This window comes from Sardina pilchardus, chromosome 4 (assembly GCF_963854185.1).
Source record: "Sardina pilchardus chromosome 4, fSarPil1.1, whole genome shotgun sequence".
NCBI lineage: Eukaryota > Metazoa > Chordata > Actinopteri > Clupeiformes > Clupeidae > Sardina > Sardina pilchardus.
In genome coordinates this window covers 12,697,365-12,710,512 of record NC_084997.1, presented here as the reverse complement: position 1 = coordinate 12,710,512, position 13,148 = coordinate 12,697,365, and the positions used below count along the sequence as shown (strand labels likewise).

The 13,148-nt window shown below is 43.2% G+C and overlaps 1 protein-coding gene across 1 annotated transcript in view; it reads right to left on the bottom strand.

Annotated features, from left to right (window-relative positions):
• The window catches only part of LOC134077998 (transient receptor potential cation channel subfamily M member 2-like), a 51,000-nt gene extending 38,131 nt beyond the window's left edge, over positions 1-12,869 (bottom strand). The window contains exons 1-5 of the mRNA XM_062533629.1: positions 12,827-12,869; positions 7,878-8,037; positions 7,402-7,582; positions 6,632-6,798; positions 1,680-1,863 (exon numbers count right to left, since the gene is read on the bottom strand). Coding sequence (XP_062389613.1) covers positions 1,680-1,863; positions 6,632-6,798; positions 7,402-7,582; positions 7,878-7,886 — 541 coding nt within the window. The 5' untranslated portion in view covers positions 7,887-8,037; positions 12,827-12,869. The remainder of the gene's footprint in view (positions 1-1,679; positions 1,864-6,631; positions 6,799-7,401; positions 7,583-7,877; positions 8,038-12,826) is intronic.
• Between the last annotated feature and the right edge of the window lie 279 nt (positions 12,870-13,148).

Below are 13,148 nucleotides of genomic sequence, written 5' to 3'. Positions count from 1 at the left end.
GTTACTGTTCGGCAATAGTGCAGACTTCTGTGCAAATGTATGGATGACTTCAGTGAAGTTGGAAAGAAATGGACAGACTTGAACAAACTTGGATATGGGATTATGACTTCACGTCGAGTTAAAACTGAAGATCACACAGCAGTCGGTAAGCTCCAATATCCAAAGCAGGTTACATGGCTTTGGATTTCATCAAAAACACTTAAAGGTTTTCACAGGTCATAACTTTTGTCAAATCAACACCAAACTTGACACACATCATCTTCAGACCATTCCTCACAAAAATATACTTGTATAATATAATAATATATTTTTCATCTTCGGAATTGAAATCGTTCACCCGTAACAGCCAATCGAAATTTGTGGCAAAGCCGCCAAACAGGAAGTGAGCAACCCTGTCACATATCAAAACCAAACTTTAGTACATGGACTCATGGCCTCATTGGGAGGACGGCCAAGAAATTTGGTGACCTTTGACCTCTAGGGTCACTACATTTAGCAAAAATGCATTTTGGCTTGTAACTTTTGACATGTTTTGAATTGAAACTTATTAGTAGTGTCTTTTAATACTGTTCAGACTGAGCCTTAGATATGTCTTGTTTCTTTAAGCAATATTCTCAAGCATTTGCCCAATACAGCCAATCGAATTCCGCATTGACGCCGCCAAACAGAAAGTGATCTTAAATTTAAAGCAACAGACCTCCCCGCCCCCCCGACGACGACCAAATTTCGCCACGAAGAGGCGAACCATACCAACTTGTTATCCGTTTGCCTTTCCTTCATGAGGAGCTAGAAGGGGTAACTGTGCGTTTAGACCAAGAGCGGCCAAAGCTTCCAAGCTTCCCACGGCGTCCTTTACAGGGCGTCCAGAGCGATTTTGGAAGCTCAAGTCGCTCTTGGTCTGAACGCACAGTTACCCCTTCTAGCTCCTCATGAAGGAAAGTCCGTGATTATCACGCAATGCTCCCGTGTGAGATCTTGTGGGACGTTTCTGTGCTTCAGATAGGGTTGCTGTCTCGAACTAATTCTAACTGTATACAAACTATTCCAACGTTTACAGACTGATTGGTGCTTCGTTTTATGTGTATACACCTAGAGCAAGTTGCTGACGAGGTTTGGCGCTGTTTTGAGCAATGTTAGTGGCTTAAAAATGTGAATTTGAAAGCGTATGGCTGTGGGCCCTATGCTAACCCACTGTTTGCTATTTTGGGCTGGAGCTCTTGCCCGTGCTAGCTCAGTACTGCGTGATCAACGAAAAATGCTTCTTCCGTGGCTTAGTTGATGTATTTTCATTCAGAAAAACACAGTTTTTTTTCCGCCAAACTTACACTTTAAGAACTAGGCATACTGCCGACATCGAGCAATATGCTGTTTCACCTTGTAGTGGCGCTCGACCTTAATACAGCCCTCCGGAGCGTGTAGGTGAAAAGGTGTTTAAGCCATGACAGAATTAGCACAATAGTTGTATATAAGAAACGCCAAGATTTACGCCAAGACCCATACGCGCATGGGAGAGTTCCCCCCTTGGAGAATAGTGTTCACCAAATGTAATAAGTTAGGTAACTTTAACTTTAACATTAGCATTAAGTTATAAGTGCACTGTAGCAAATAAGTTATAAGGATATACACTGAACTATATTAACCTATAAACCCACACAGTGAGTGTGTGTCAGGCAGCTGACCTCCGTCTCCCAGGAGGGGCTTCTCTGAGATGAACTTCTCCAGGCGGCTGCGCAGGCCGACCTCACCGCCGTACTGGCCGTGCATGCCGTCGTCCACCAGAAGGAAGTGCGTGTGGCTGCTGTCCAGGCAGGAGAGCCTGCCCTGGCCCTGCTCATCCAGTGTGTAGTTGGCAGGAAAACCGTCCTGGAAAGAGACAAACAACAAATAAACAGACAAGCAGAAAGATAGATAGACCATTACAGATGGATGTATGTGGCATGATGTGCAACAGTATAGTTCAAATGTGATGTATAGAGTTTACATTTTGTTTATAATGTCTGTACAAATATGTACAGTAGGCTATGTACAGCATGTAGGCTATATAGTGCATAGCCTACAGCACACACCAATAGGCTACATACTGGTGCTGGTGCAAAATGGTCTGAAATGGTTGGTCTAACGCCGCCTCCACACTGGCACTTGAAATCAGCTCCGATGTTCACAATGCTCATGAAATTGGAAGCATTTCGAGTTTGAGAGGCAAACGTAAAATAGTAATATTTATTTATCAACTAATTGTCTAACGGCCAAAATAATGTTAAAAAACCATGTGAGACAATAACATGACAAAAAGCTAGTTTGGAAATATTTTTTTTATTTTACACCAACCGTTCATTTTAAGTTCACAATAAGTGCTTGTACACCACTATGGATCATGCACGTTCCTTTTTGCCTTCTGGTATAGATTTTATTGTTTAAAAGCATATAATACAATAACATGGTCGGATTGTCGGTTTGGATCTGTTCGGTAATTACTTTTTTAACGCATCCGGACGACCAACAGACCCGAATGTTTGACACTGCACACGTTTGCATAGACTCTGACCCATTCGCATGCAGTCTGCGAATCGCTGCAATCATTGCAAATCCACCTTCACATTAACACTGTAGATACGGCAGCGAAATGACTGGAAGTCATTCATTTCCTATGGAGATTCGCAGAACTCGGTCATCCGGATGTGTTAGAAAAGTCGTACGACAGGCAACGGACGGTTCCTATCTGACAATCCGAGCGGAAGTTAGCATTGCTATGGTATTGATAAACACACTGAATAATTATCTTAATAGCATATTACATGTATTTAAACATTTAAGTTCATAACAGAAGTCATAAAAAAGGAATGTTCATCCTGGTTTCTTATTACTAGGCCTATTGTAGGCCTACGTTTGCCTCCAAAACTCAAAATATTTCCATCACTTTCAACTTTCTAGCACAACGTCCACTGGAGGAGCGTTGTGAATATCAAAGCTGATTTCAAAATCTAGGGCCAGATGTAACGTTTTTGTGTCCATTTCAGGCATATTTGATTCGCAACGTGTACATAAAAACATGGTGAGGTATGTAGCCTACAAATAGGCCGCACTGAGGGAAAAGCGCAGGCTGCCTGTCATGGAGTTGGAAAACATTGAGATGATCAGTCAACTTGAATGCAAGAGTTTTAATCAAGTTTGTGCAGTATGCTATGATGCTATTGCTAACCGGATTTTATCATAATTTATTATAATTTAGCTAGTCGTCTTCTATGCGTCATTGCTTTCACGATTGTGAATGTGCATGTCGAGGGGCGCGGGTGTCAATTGAGCGAGCACGAGAGAGAGGGAGGGAGGGAGGGGGTTTATTTCTATATAGTTTGGTAAAGTTCCACGCTCCACGTTCCAAGTCTTGTCAAACTTGTGAAAGAAATGTATGCTTTCACCGAGCAGCGTCAGGTGCACCAGTGCGACCTAGAATTTTTTTCAGGCGCACTCTTACAAATTTGGGGCGTATATGCGACCAAAATTAGTCGCACTCTGGAGCCCTGCGCTTGCCGCTGGCTAGTGTGATCCCCGCCTTAGAGTTCAATTCCCACAAGCTGCAGCAATTTTGAAGGTGCATTTGTCACAGCTTAACCAAGCTAGATAGCCTATACAGTACACTTGTAACTACAGTAGGGTTGCCACCTATGTCTGACCAAAATCCTCGACATTTCGGCAACCCAATCAAGCCATTACTTATAAGCAGCGGCGACCTTCACACATCTAACCCATGACAAAAATTGGCTCACTACAGCGAATCCATAGGGTTTATAATGACGGCCATCCTCAAACTTCCCACAAAGTTGGGAGTATGGAATTGTCCAAAATCTCTTAATGCTAAAGCATTCAGAGTTCCTTTCACTGGAACTAAGGGACCAAGCCCAGCTCGGGGATGGCCCTTTCCTATTCTCTTTTAGACAAATCTTTTTTAATCAATGATCTTATTTGCTCTTACTCACTTGATTTCTTGCTTTTAACTGAGACATGGCTAGATTTGGCAAACAATGAATCTACCCTCATTGAAACAGCACCGCCAAGTTATAACTTTATGAGTGCCACCCGTGGGGGAATAAAAGGAGGAGGACTGGCTGCAGTTTATAGTGACTCTTTTCACTGTAAACAAAAATTAGTTGGTGACTTTGTTTCTTTTGAATACCTGTACACAACTATTAAGTGTTCTCCTCAGATCCTATTGCTGATCATCTATAGGCCACCAAAGCTCTCTCCTAAACTATTCATTGAAGAATTTAGTGAGCTACTGTCTGCCATCTGTCTAGAGTATGACTGCATCATAATTACTGGGGATTTCAACCTGCATGTTGACAATCCAGTAAACAGTTATGCTAACAAATTACTAATACTACTTGACACCTTCAACCTAACACAGCATGTCAAAGAGCCAACTCACTGCCTAGGCCATACTCTACCTATTATTTACGGACATTTTACTCATTGTCCCGCAAAGACTCCGACGGTACAATGAGTAAAATGTCCGTAAATAATAGGTAGAGCCTGTATCATCTGTGTTCTCTGTAGTAGCTTTCAGACATAACCCCTACAGAAGCCTATGAGGTTTGCCAAACGGAGGTCTGACCCTTCATTAATTATAGGCCTATATTACAGAATTTCTGTGTGTTTGAGTGAGGGGTGACGCAGAATATACGGCCGGTGTCACAGGGCTTACTGTTTTTGTTTTATCACCGACAGCGCTTCCGTTTCGAATGTTGTTGCAACAATGCAGCATATATAGATATAGATATAGAAAAGCCCCTGGCCCGGACTCTGTATCACTATCAGCCCTGAGGCATTGCGCGGACCAGCTAGCCCCGGTGTTCACTCACATCTATAACACCTCTCTGGAGCTGGAGCGCATCCCAGCATGCTTTAAGGCTGCGACCATCATCCCCAATCCCCAAGAAGGCCAAAGTCTCGGGTCTGAATGACTACAGACCCGTCGCTCTGACTTCAGTGGCCATGAAGGTGATGAAGCGCCTTGTCCTGGCTCACCTGAGGTCCATCACGGATCCTGCACTGGATTCCCTGCAGTTTACCATTTACCATTTACCATTTCCCTGCAGTTTGCCTACAGAGCCAACAGATCCACTCAGGATGCTGTGAATTTGGCTCTGCATTACATCTTACAACACCAGGACACTGCAGCGACCTATGCCAGGATCCTGTTTGTGGACTTCAGCTCAGCCTTTAACACAATTCTGCCTCACATCCTGGAGCGCCAGCTATCCCAACTGCTGGTCAATGCCCTAAAGACGGAGAGTGGAGATGGAGGTGGATTTCATGCAGGAGCGCCGCCCCCTCCCCTCATGCTGGGGAACACCCCAGCAGTGGCCACTGCAGAGTCCTGCCGCCTCCTAGGGCTGAAATGGGGCCTAAACACCTTGGCCCTCCTGAAAAAGGCACACAAGCGGCTGTTCTTCTTGCGACAGCGAAATAAATTCAGGTTGCCCAAGTCAATACAAATCCGGTTCTATACTGCCATCATCGAATCACACAGTCCATCATCACATGGTTCCCCGCTGCAGTAGCCAAGGATAAGGCCAAATTGCAGCGGGTGATCCACACAGCTAAGAGGGTGATTGGCACCACCCTACCCAGCCTGGAGTCACTCCACAACACCAGGGCATTGAAGAGGGCAAGAAAGATCATGGAGGACCCTTCATATCCAGGCTCCGCCCTCTTCCAAATGCTCCCCTCCGGGAGAAGGCTACGGCTCCCGAGAGCTGTGAAGTCCCAGCATCGCATGAGCTTCTTCCCAACAGCTGCCAGGCTATTCAATCACAGCTCGAACTCTCTCCAGAACTGGATGCACTGATGCACTGTTTGCACTTTACTGTTTGTCCACTGCACTTTACTGCTCACTGCCTGCATATCATCAGCACTATCAACATTACCACCTCAGCATCTATTGTCACTATTGTCATGTCTTATGTCCATTTCAATGTCTGTTTGTCAACCACACCCATACGTGAATGGCTGAAAAGACTTCCTATTGTGTATATTACACTATATGGCAATAAATCTAACCTTGACCTTGACCTTGATATATTCTGTTACATCCACAGCATCGATGAAAGATTGGACCGATTAACTGCGTAACGTTTAATTGGAACTCAGCAGTGACGCTCGTCGTTCATTTAACATAATCTGAACGAATTGACGTTCAAGTTTTTTTAATTACAAATGTGTTGCATGCAGTTCATAGTTCACAGAACTCGTTTATGCACAACACTGCATTTTATAATCAGTAAATCAGTAATAAGTAACTAATTACTTTTTCCAAGTAACTTGACCAACACTGTCACGACATAGCCTACACTTCTCAATCTGTCATAGCCCTAGTCCAGGTGCAGTAAATAACGTAGTTCAAGTATTTTTAATTGGATTAGTAGAATTTAAGCCTAATCTGTATGTCGCTGTTTGTTGACATCTTAGTATAATGTTTAATAGCTAAACTTAGATTTGTTTTTAATGTCGCAATATTCAGCTGTGCTAGTGGTTCAGCTGTGGGCATGCAACTAACGTTGTAGAGGGGGCAGGGACGGGAGGTGATGCATAAGAGTCCTTAGTTATAGCCATATTAGCACTTGTTCATCCATACCTTAGGGTTTATGAGGGACTGGCCATTGTGTACAATGCCCCAGGGCGCCACCCCGATGGTCACAATCTCCCCCCGGGCAGAACCGCTACTGAGGGTGTAGTCACGCACGGCCATCCCCACCTGCTTCATCACCCCGGCGTGGGTGCCCCCGGTGATGATCCAGGCACCTGTCCAACCACCAGTAATATACAGATAATTATTATAACCATACCAGATTTAAATATAAATATATAACTTTATGATCCAAGAAAAGAGAGTAGGGTCATTCCGTGTCAATTCAACCAGGGCCCATGCACTTAAAAAAAAATCTGAAAAAATGACCAGGTGTACCTATGTTACCCAGGAGACAGACTGTAAAATTACTTTTATGTAAAATCAATGCTTTCCAAGACACAGCCAGTTGAAAAGTTCACAAGCCAAAATCTCCTATATGTTTTGATCAATTTTGAGGGACAGCTATGACCATGCAGGATCATCCAGACCAAACATGACAATTTGCTACATACTATTCCTATTCATGTACCAGCATGTAAGATTTGAGGGCGAACAAAATCAATTTTGTTAAATCTTTGATCTTGTCAAAAAAAGAAAAGCAAAAAAGCACAATTTAAGATTAACAAAAAAAAAAATCCTCCTGTTCATCGCGCCCCTCCTGACCAGTCTCTATTCCAATTACAATATACAATTATTACTGTCAATTGTACAATTGTTGCTTGTGGCTACATTCAAATGCTGTATCTTAGCTCCTGTTGATGAAGGAGTGTGCTGACCTGTGCTCTGGGCCACTTTGATGAGGCCTCTGCGGAACTTCTGCTTCAGGTGTGTCCTCATGTAGAAGTTCTTGGCCCCACCTGTGATTGAGATGAGCAGGTTCGGGGGGCGGAGCTTCCAGTACTCCGTAATCAGGTGGTACAAATCTTCGGGCGGGGTATCTGAGGAGACACGCACATACTGCATGCGCACACACACACACACACACACACACACACACACACACACACACACACATGCATACAGTACATATCAATAAGTGCACACACCACCAATACAAGTGCACAAGAGGACATGCAGACACATCTGTTCATTCATGCATGCACACATGCATTAAGCTATTATGTGAAATGAGCATAATACTGCATTTAAGGCAAATGACAGGTTTCAATCATATGTATAGGCCTACTGTACAAAAACTGAAGTCGGAAGTGCAATTGAAGACACACAATCTAAAACAGGCAAATGTGATCACCTGTGCCATGTTTTGGCTGTGGCCTCCAAAATTGATTTCTCCAAAGGCATCGGTGGGAACCTCGCGTATGTGCCTCTGTCCCTCCAAGGTCTGTCCCAGAAACCTCTCTGACTCGAAAGCATTCTTGTCTTTGGGGTAGCCACATTTACAAATGTTCTCACTGGACCAGTGACATGGGAAGAAAATGATACTCTGTAAGTCTCCTCAGGAGAAGAATGTAAAGTTGCTAAAACGTTTTTGAGTAAATCTTACAATGTCCTAATAGCTGTTTATAGTTATCTAGGGCAGTCAATACTGCCCTGTCTCTTGTTTAAAAGTCTTTGGCTGACGTAGACCTTTTCATCTCGCATCACAGTTTGGGAATCCCTGCTCTAAACTATAGTAGCCTACAGTATAGCTGTAGTCACGTGGATGTGGCACTCGAAATGACATCTCAAATCAGTGTCAAGCTTTCAAAATTCAAGTCTTTCGGAAACACTGCTTAGACACGTGGTTCAAAATGCTCATCATGTGAATCTCCGATGCAGCATCTCACACTCATCAACAGCAAGCTCTTAAATCTCGGTTCCTTCAATTGACAGTGTAGAGTGCACCTCAGTTGTAGGCTAGTCATGATGGTGTAGCCTATTGGTTAGCAGTGTTGGGAGTAACGAATTACAAAAGTAATGTAGCTGTAATGTATCCTAGCCTATTGCTTTTTGCTGTAACGCGGTAATGTAAGGCATTCCAAAAACGAAATGGGTAATATTTTACTCTGTACAAAGGTCAGTAACGCAAGTTACATTGCAATTAAGTGGTGTTTTGTTTTTATACTAGGCTATCGCCACGCAAGATCTACGGAGCCCGTGAAGGGTCAGGTGTGTGAATATTTTTGAGTGCACTTTTGCGTTCCCTCGCAATACTTTTTGCGTTCCCTCGCAATACTTTTGCGTTCCCTCGCAATACTTTTTACGTTACCTCGCAATACTTTTGCGTTCCCTCGCAATAATTTTGCGTTCCCTTGCAATACTTTTTGCGTTCCCTCGCAATAACTTGTATGTATGCCCTTAAGCCGCAGGTTCCGTTTGCGGAGTGGGAGGGGTAGAGAGGGAGCAAGGGTGTGTGTGTGTGCGTGCTGGTGTGTGAGATTGGAGTGGGAGAGAGAGGCATGTTACAGGGACCTGAGTGATCTGAATGTAGGCTATATTATAAAGATCACAAAATAAATTCTCTGATCCAAACCACTGTGCAAGTTATTAACCCGCTGCTGTTGTGAAGGAGAGAGGGAGTTAACCCGAGTCAATTCAAGTACCTCGGCCCTGGAGCAGCCAAATATAAGTCTCCCCTGAAATCTCAAACTACTGAGACGTAAACAAAAGTTAACATTGGGCTCCGTACGGTGGCTAGCCTAGGCTACATCAGGTTAATGCGCTGTCAACTCTCATGCTGCGCCGAAACAAGCCGTTTTTCTTTAGCAGACGCTTCAGAGTTTTCATGCTTATAATCACATTGTGTCTCACAGACAAATCCGCCAGTATTGCTGTAGCCTATGTGAGCCCCAGGTTAAAGTAAAACTTAATAATGTCCAGATTATCCATGAGTTGAACTGCAGTCCATGTAAACCTGTATGGTGGGCTAATGCATGGAGCCCAAGTTGACAGGAACACATACAAGTTATTGCGAGGGAACGCAAATAGTATTGCGAGGGAACGCAAAATTATTGCGAGGGAACGCAAAAGTATTGCGAGGTAACGCAAAAAGTATTGCGAGGGAACGCAAAAAGTATTGCGAGGGAACGCAAAAGTGCACTCAAAAATATTCACACACCTGACCCTTCACGGGCTCCGTAAAGATCAGTAGATACGGAAGAGCAATAGGGCCACGGAGTGAAATATTTATTCTAAATCTCTGAGAAAAAAAGTCAAAATTTTCGAGAAAAAAAGTCAACATTTTCGAGAAAAAAGTCGAAAATTTAAAAAGTCGAAAGTTTTGAGAAAAAAAGTCAAAGTTTTTGAGAAATTTTCGAGATAAAAGTCAGAAAACTGTAGAAGGCCGCTACAAATTTGGGATATTGTCCACTTGAGTATGCAGTGTCAAGTGGCACAACGCTAGCTCTCTCGTCTAGAAATCATTCGACCGGGGTTCAATACTTGCCATATGTAGGATTTTGTAGCTTAGGCTAATAAGTTGTTTAGCTGACCAGGAACAAGGAGCTGACAGAGTCTTCGTCTCCTGGCATAGTGCTGCTGTAATGGACAACTTAATTACATTTTATTTTGAGATTGGATTAACTAGCAAAGATCTGCAATCTTAGCACAGATTTACAGTAGGCTAGGCCCTATTGTGATTTCTATCCGGACCCTGAAGAGGCGGTGTCGTGAACTTAGACTGTAGGAGGCGAAATCAGTCGGACATAGACAATGTGATAGCCTTCGTGCAGGAGAAACTGCATGCGGACAGATGCAGGGATATCGTTCAAGTACAGCTCGCTCCGGCCCGCGGGAAGGCGACATGGAAGGCGAGGCTTGACATCAAGGACAAGTCCATTCTGGGACTGTGATCTGTTCTGCGCACGCGCGTAATAGTAGCAGGAAGAGAGGAGATTTGCCTGCCCGATCGTTTGTGACAATCTGTTGGACTACTTATTTGTCTTTATTTCAAAATGTTTGTCTATTCATCTGTTTATTTCAGATAGTTTGTTATTAAAAACCATTAACGAAAATTCGTCGTTGAAAAATGGCCATGGAACTCAGTCAATATGTAAATTATAGATGCTGGACCTTAACGGGACTCGAACCCTGGTCTATTGAGTGTAACGGTGCAGTCAGACGCTTGCGTCCGCCAACGTTTGCCTCATTTTGTCACATTTCCATAAACGCAAACTGATTGGTTTGTCAGTGTTGGAAAATTTGCATAAACAGAATTTCATTGGCTGGCGCTTGCGCGATACGTCAAAAGTTGAACATTTCTCAACTTTTTAGCGGAGGCAACGTATCCCAGGCAACGCATTGGATCCACAATTCAGTGCGGCATGAAATGAAGTCCAGCCAATGTAAAGTGAATGGGAAAATAACAGACGAACGTTGGCGGAGGCAAGCGTGTGACTGCACCGTTAGACGAACGCGCTAGCGTTGCGCCACTGTCACTGTGCAAATGGTGTAATAATATCTCAATCATAACCTTTACCGCCTTCTACAGATTTCTGACTTTTTTCTTGAAAATTTTGACTTTTTTTCTCGAAAATGTTGACTATTTTTCTCGAAAATTGTGACTTTTTTTCTCAAAACTTTTGACATTATTTCTCGAAGATTTTGACTTTTTAAATTTTCGACTTTTTTTCTCGAAAATTTGGACTTTTTTTCTCAGAGATTTAGAATAAATATTTTACTCCGTGGCCCTATTGCTCTTCCGTAAGTAGAGGAGAAGCAATCCGCGCTAATATAGGCCTAGAACGTTTTTTTCTTAGGCTACTTGTAAAAGATGGCTGAAGCTGAAGCAGGCTCGACGTCGGACAGGACATGTTCGAGATGGACATACTTTCATTACTTTCAGTTTGTTAGAGACAAAGATATGAGGATGGGACAGCAAGTGCAATTTATGTGCGAAACCAAAAGATCTACCTCACGCAATAGCACAAGTAATTTCACGAAACATAGAGCGATAGGCCTACCACGCTAACATTACGCGAATAAAAAGAAAGCAAACTGTGAGTGTGGACGAGAGGAGACTATACAAAGCAGCTACATTATCCCGTTCTGCGATGCCACATGAACCTCAAGAAGTAAGGAGACTTGTGGAAGAGTATGGTTGAAGATATGCATCCGCTGTCAGCAGTGGAGTCTCCAGCTTTTAGCAAGACCCCCGTCCAGACTAGCAATGACAAGGTAAGGTGTTGTTGCCTCAACAGGTTGTCATTGTTGTAAATAACTATTAGAACAGCAACATCATGTCAATCTGTGATCCAGACAAACACGTCTGTTGTAGGCCTACACAATAAACATTAGCAATAAATATGAGCTGCCACAAGTGTCCTTACTTCCTGAGGTTCAAGTGGAATAGAAATGCAAAAAAAGTGTATCTTGTCAGGTCTTTGACTTTAGGTTATAACATAGTGGGCACTGATTTTATAGGCTAGGCCTAAAGTTACCGTATTTCTAGTGCAATTTATCAGACTTAAACCCTTTGTCAGTTTAAAAAAATTCTGCCTATATGATTAAGCTGGATCGAGCATAATAAGCTACATAATATATATATATATATATATATATATATTAAAGTTTATATGGAAGTAACTCAAAAGTAATGCATTAGTAGTGTAATTCTTTACAATTCAGAGACAGTTATATTGTAGTGTAACACATTATTTTGAAATGACAGTAACATACATGTATTACGTTTTTGAAGTAACTTGTCCAACACTGGTGGTTAGTGTGTCTATTTTGCACGTTTCTCAACTGTGGTCCACTTCCTGTTTGATTTGTAAGGTTTCATTTCAGATAACATCTGCTATGATAGAATAGAATAGAATAGAATATATACTTTTTTGATCCCGTGAGGGAAATTCAGTTCTCTGCATTTAACCCAATTTAACCGAATTAGTGAACACACAGCACACAGTGAACACACAGTGAGGTGAATCACACAACCCAGAGCAGTGAGCTGCCTGCCCAACCAGCGGCGCTCGGGGAGCAGTGAGGGGTTAGGTGCCTTGCTCAAGGGCACTTCAGCCGTGGTGGACTGGTCGGGGATCGAACCGGCTGACCAAGACCAATACTGCTTAGCTTTTCACTTACACGGAATAGACTTATTCTCCTTTGCTACCATATACGTCTCTGGGGTATCAGAATTGCACACATACACACACACACACACACACACACTCCCTTCACCACCAAAACATACACAAGGTCAAAGCAGACAGACAACAACAGTCCAGACAAACAGACAGACAGACAGACGGACAGACTCACCTCTCATTCTGCACGTAGAAGCAGCACTCCTTCTTCTTGATGTTCTCCTTAATCCAGGACCTGAGTGAGCAGCGCTGGAGGGTAGGGGAGAAAGTCAGGTACTTGGGGGTCTTGGCTGTGCTGGCAGCCAGCTGTGCAGCATCAGTGGTGTCACATAGAGGAGACGGTAACACAGGGGCTGCTGCTGAGTTCAGCTGACACTCACTCTCTCTCATACATAGGACACACGGACACACACACACACACACACACACAGGTGCTCTCTATTGGAGCAGACCTGTAATCCCCATTAAGCAGGGTAGGATGCTGTATTTTGTGTATT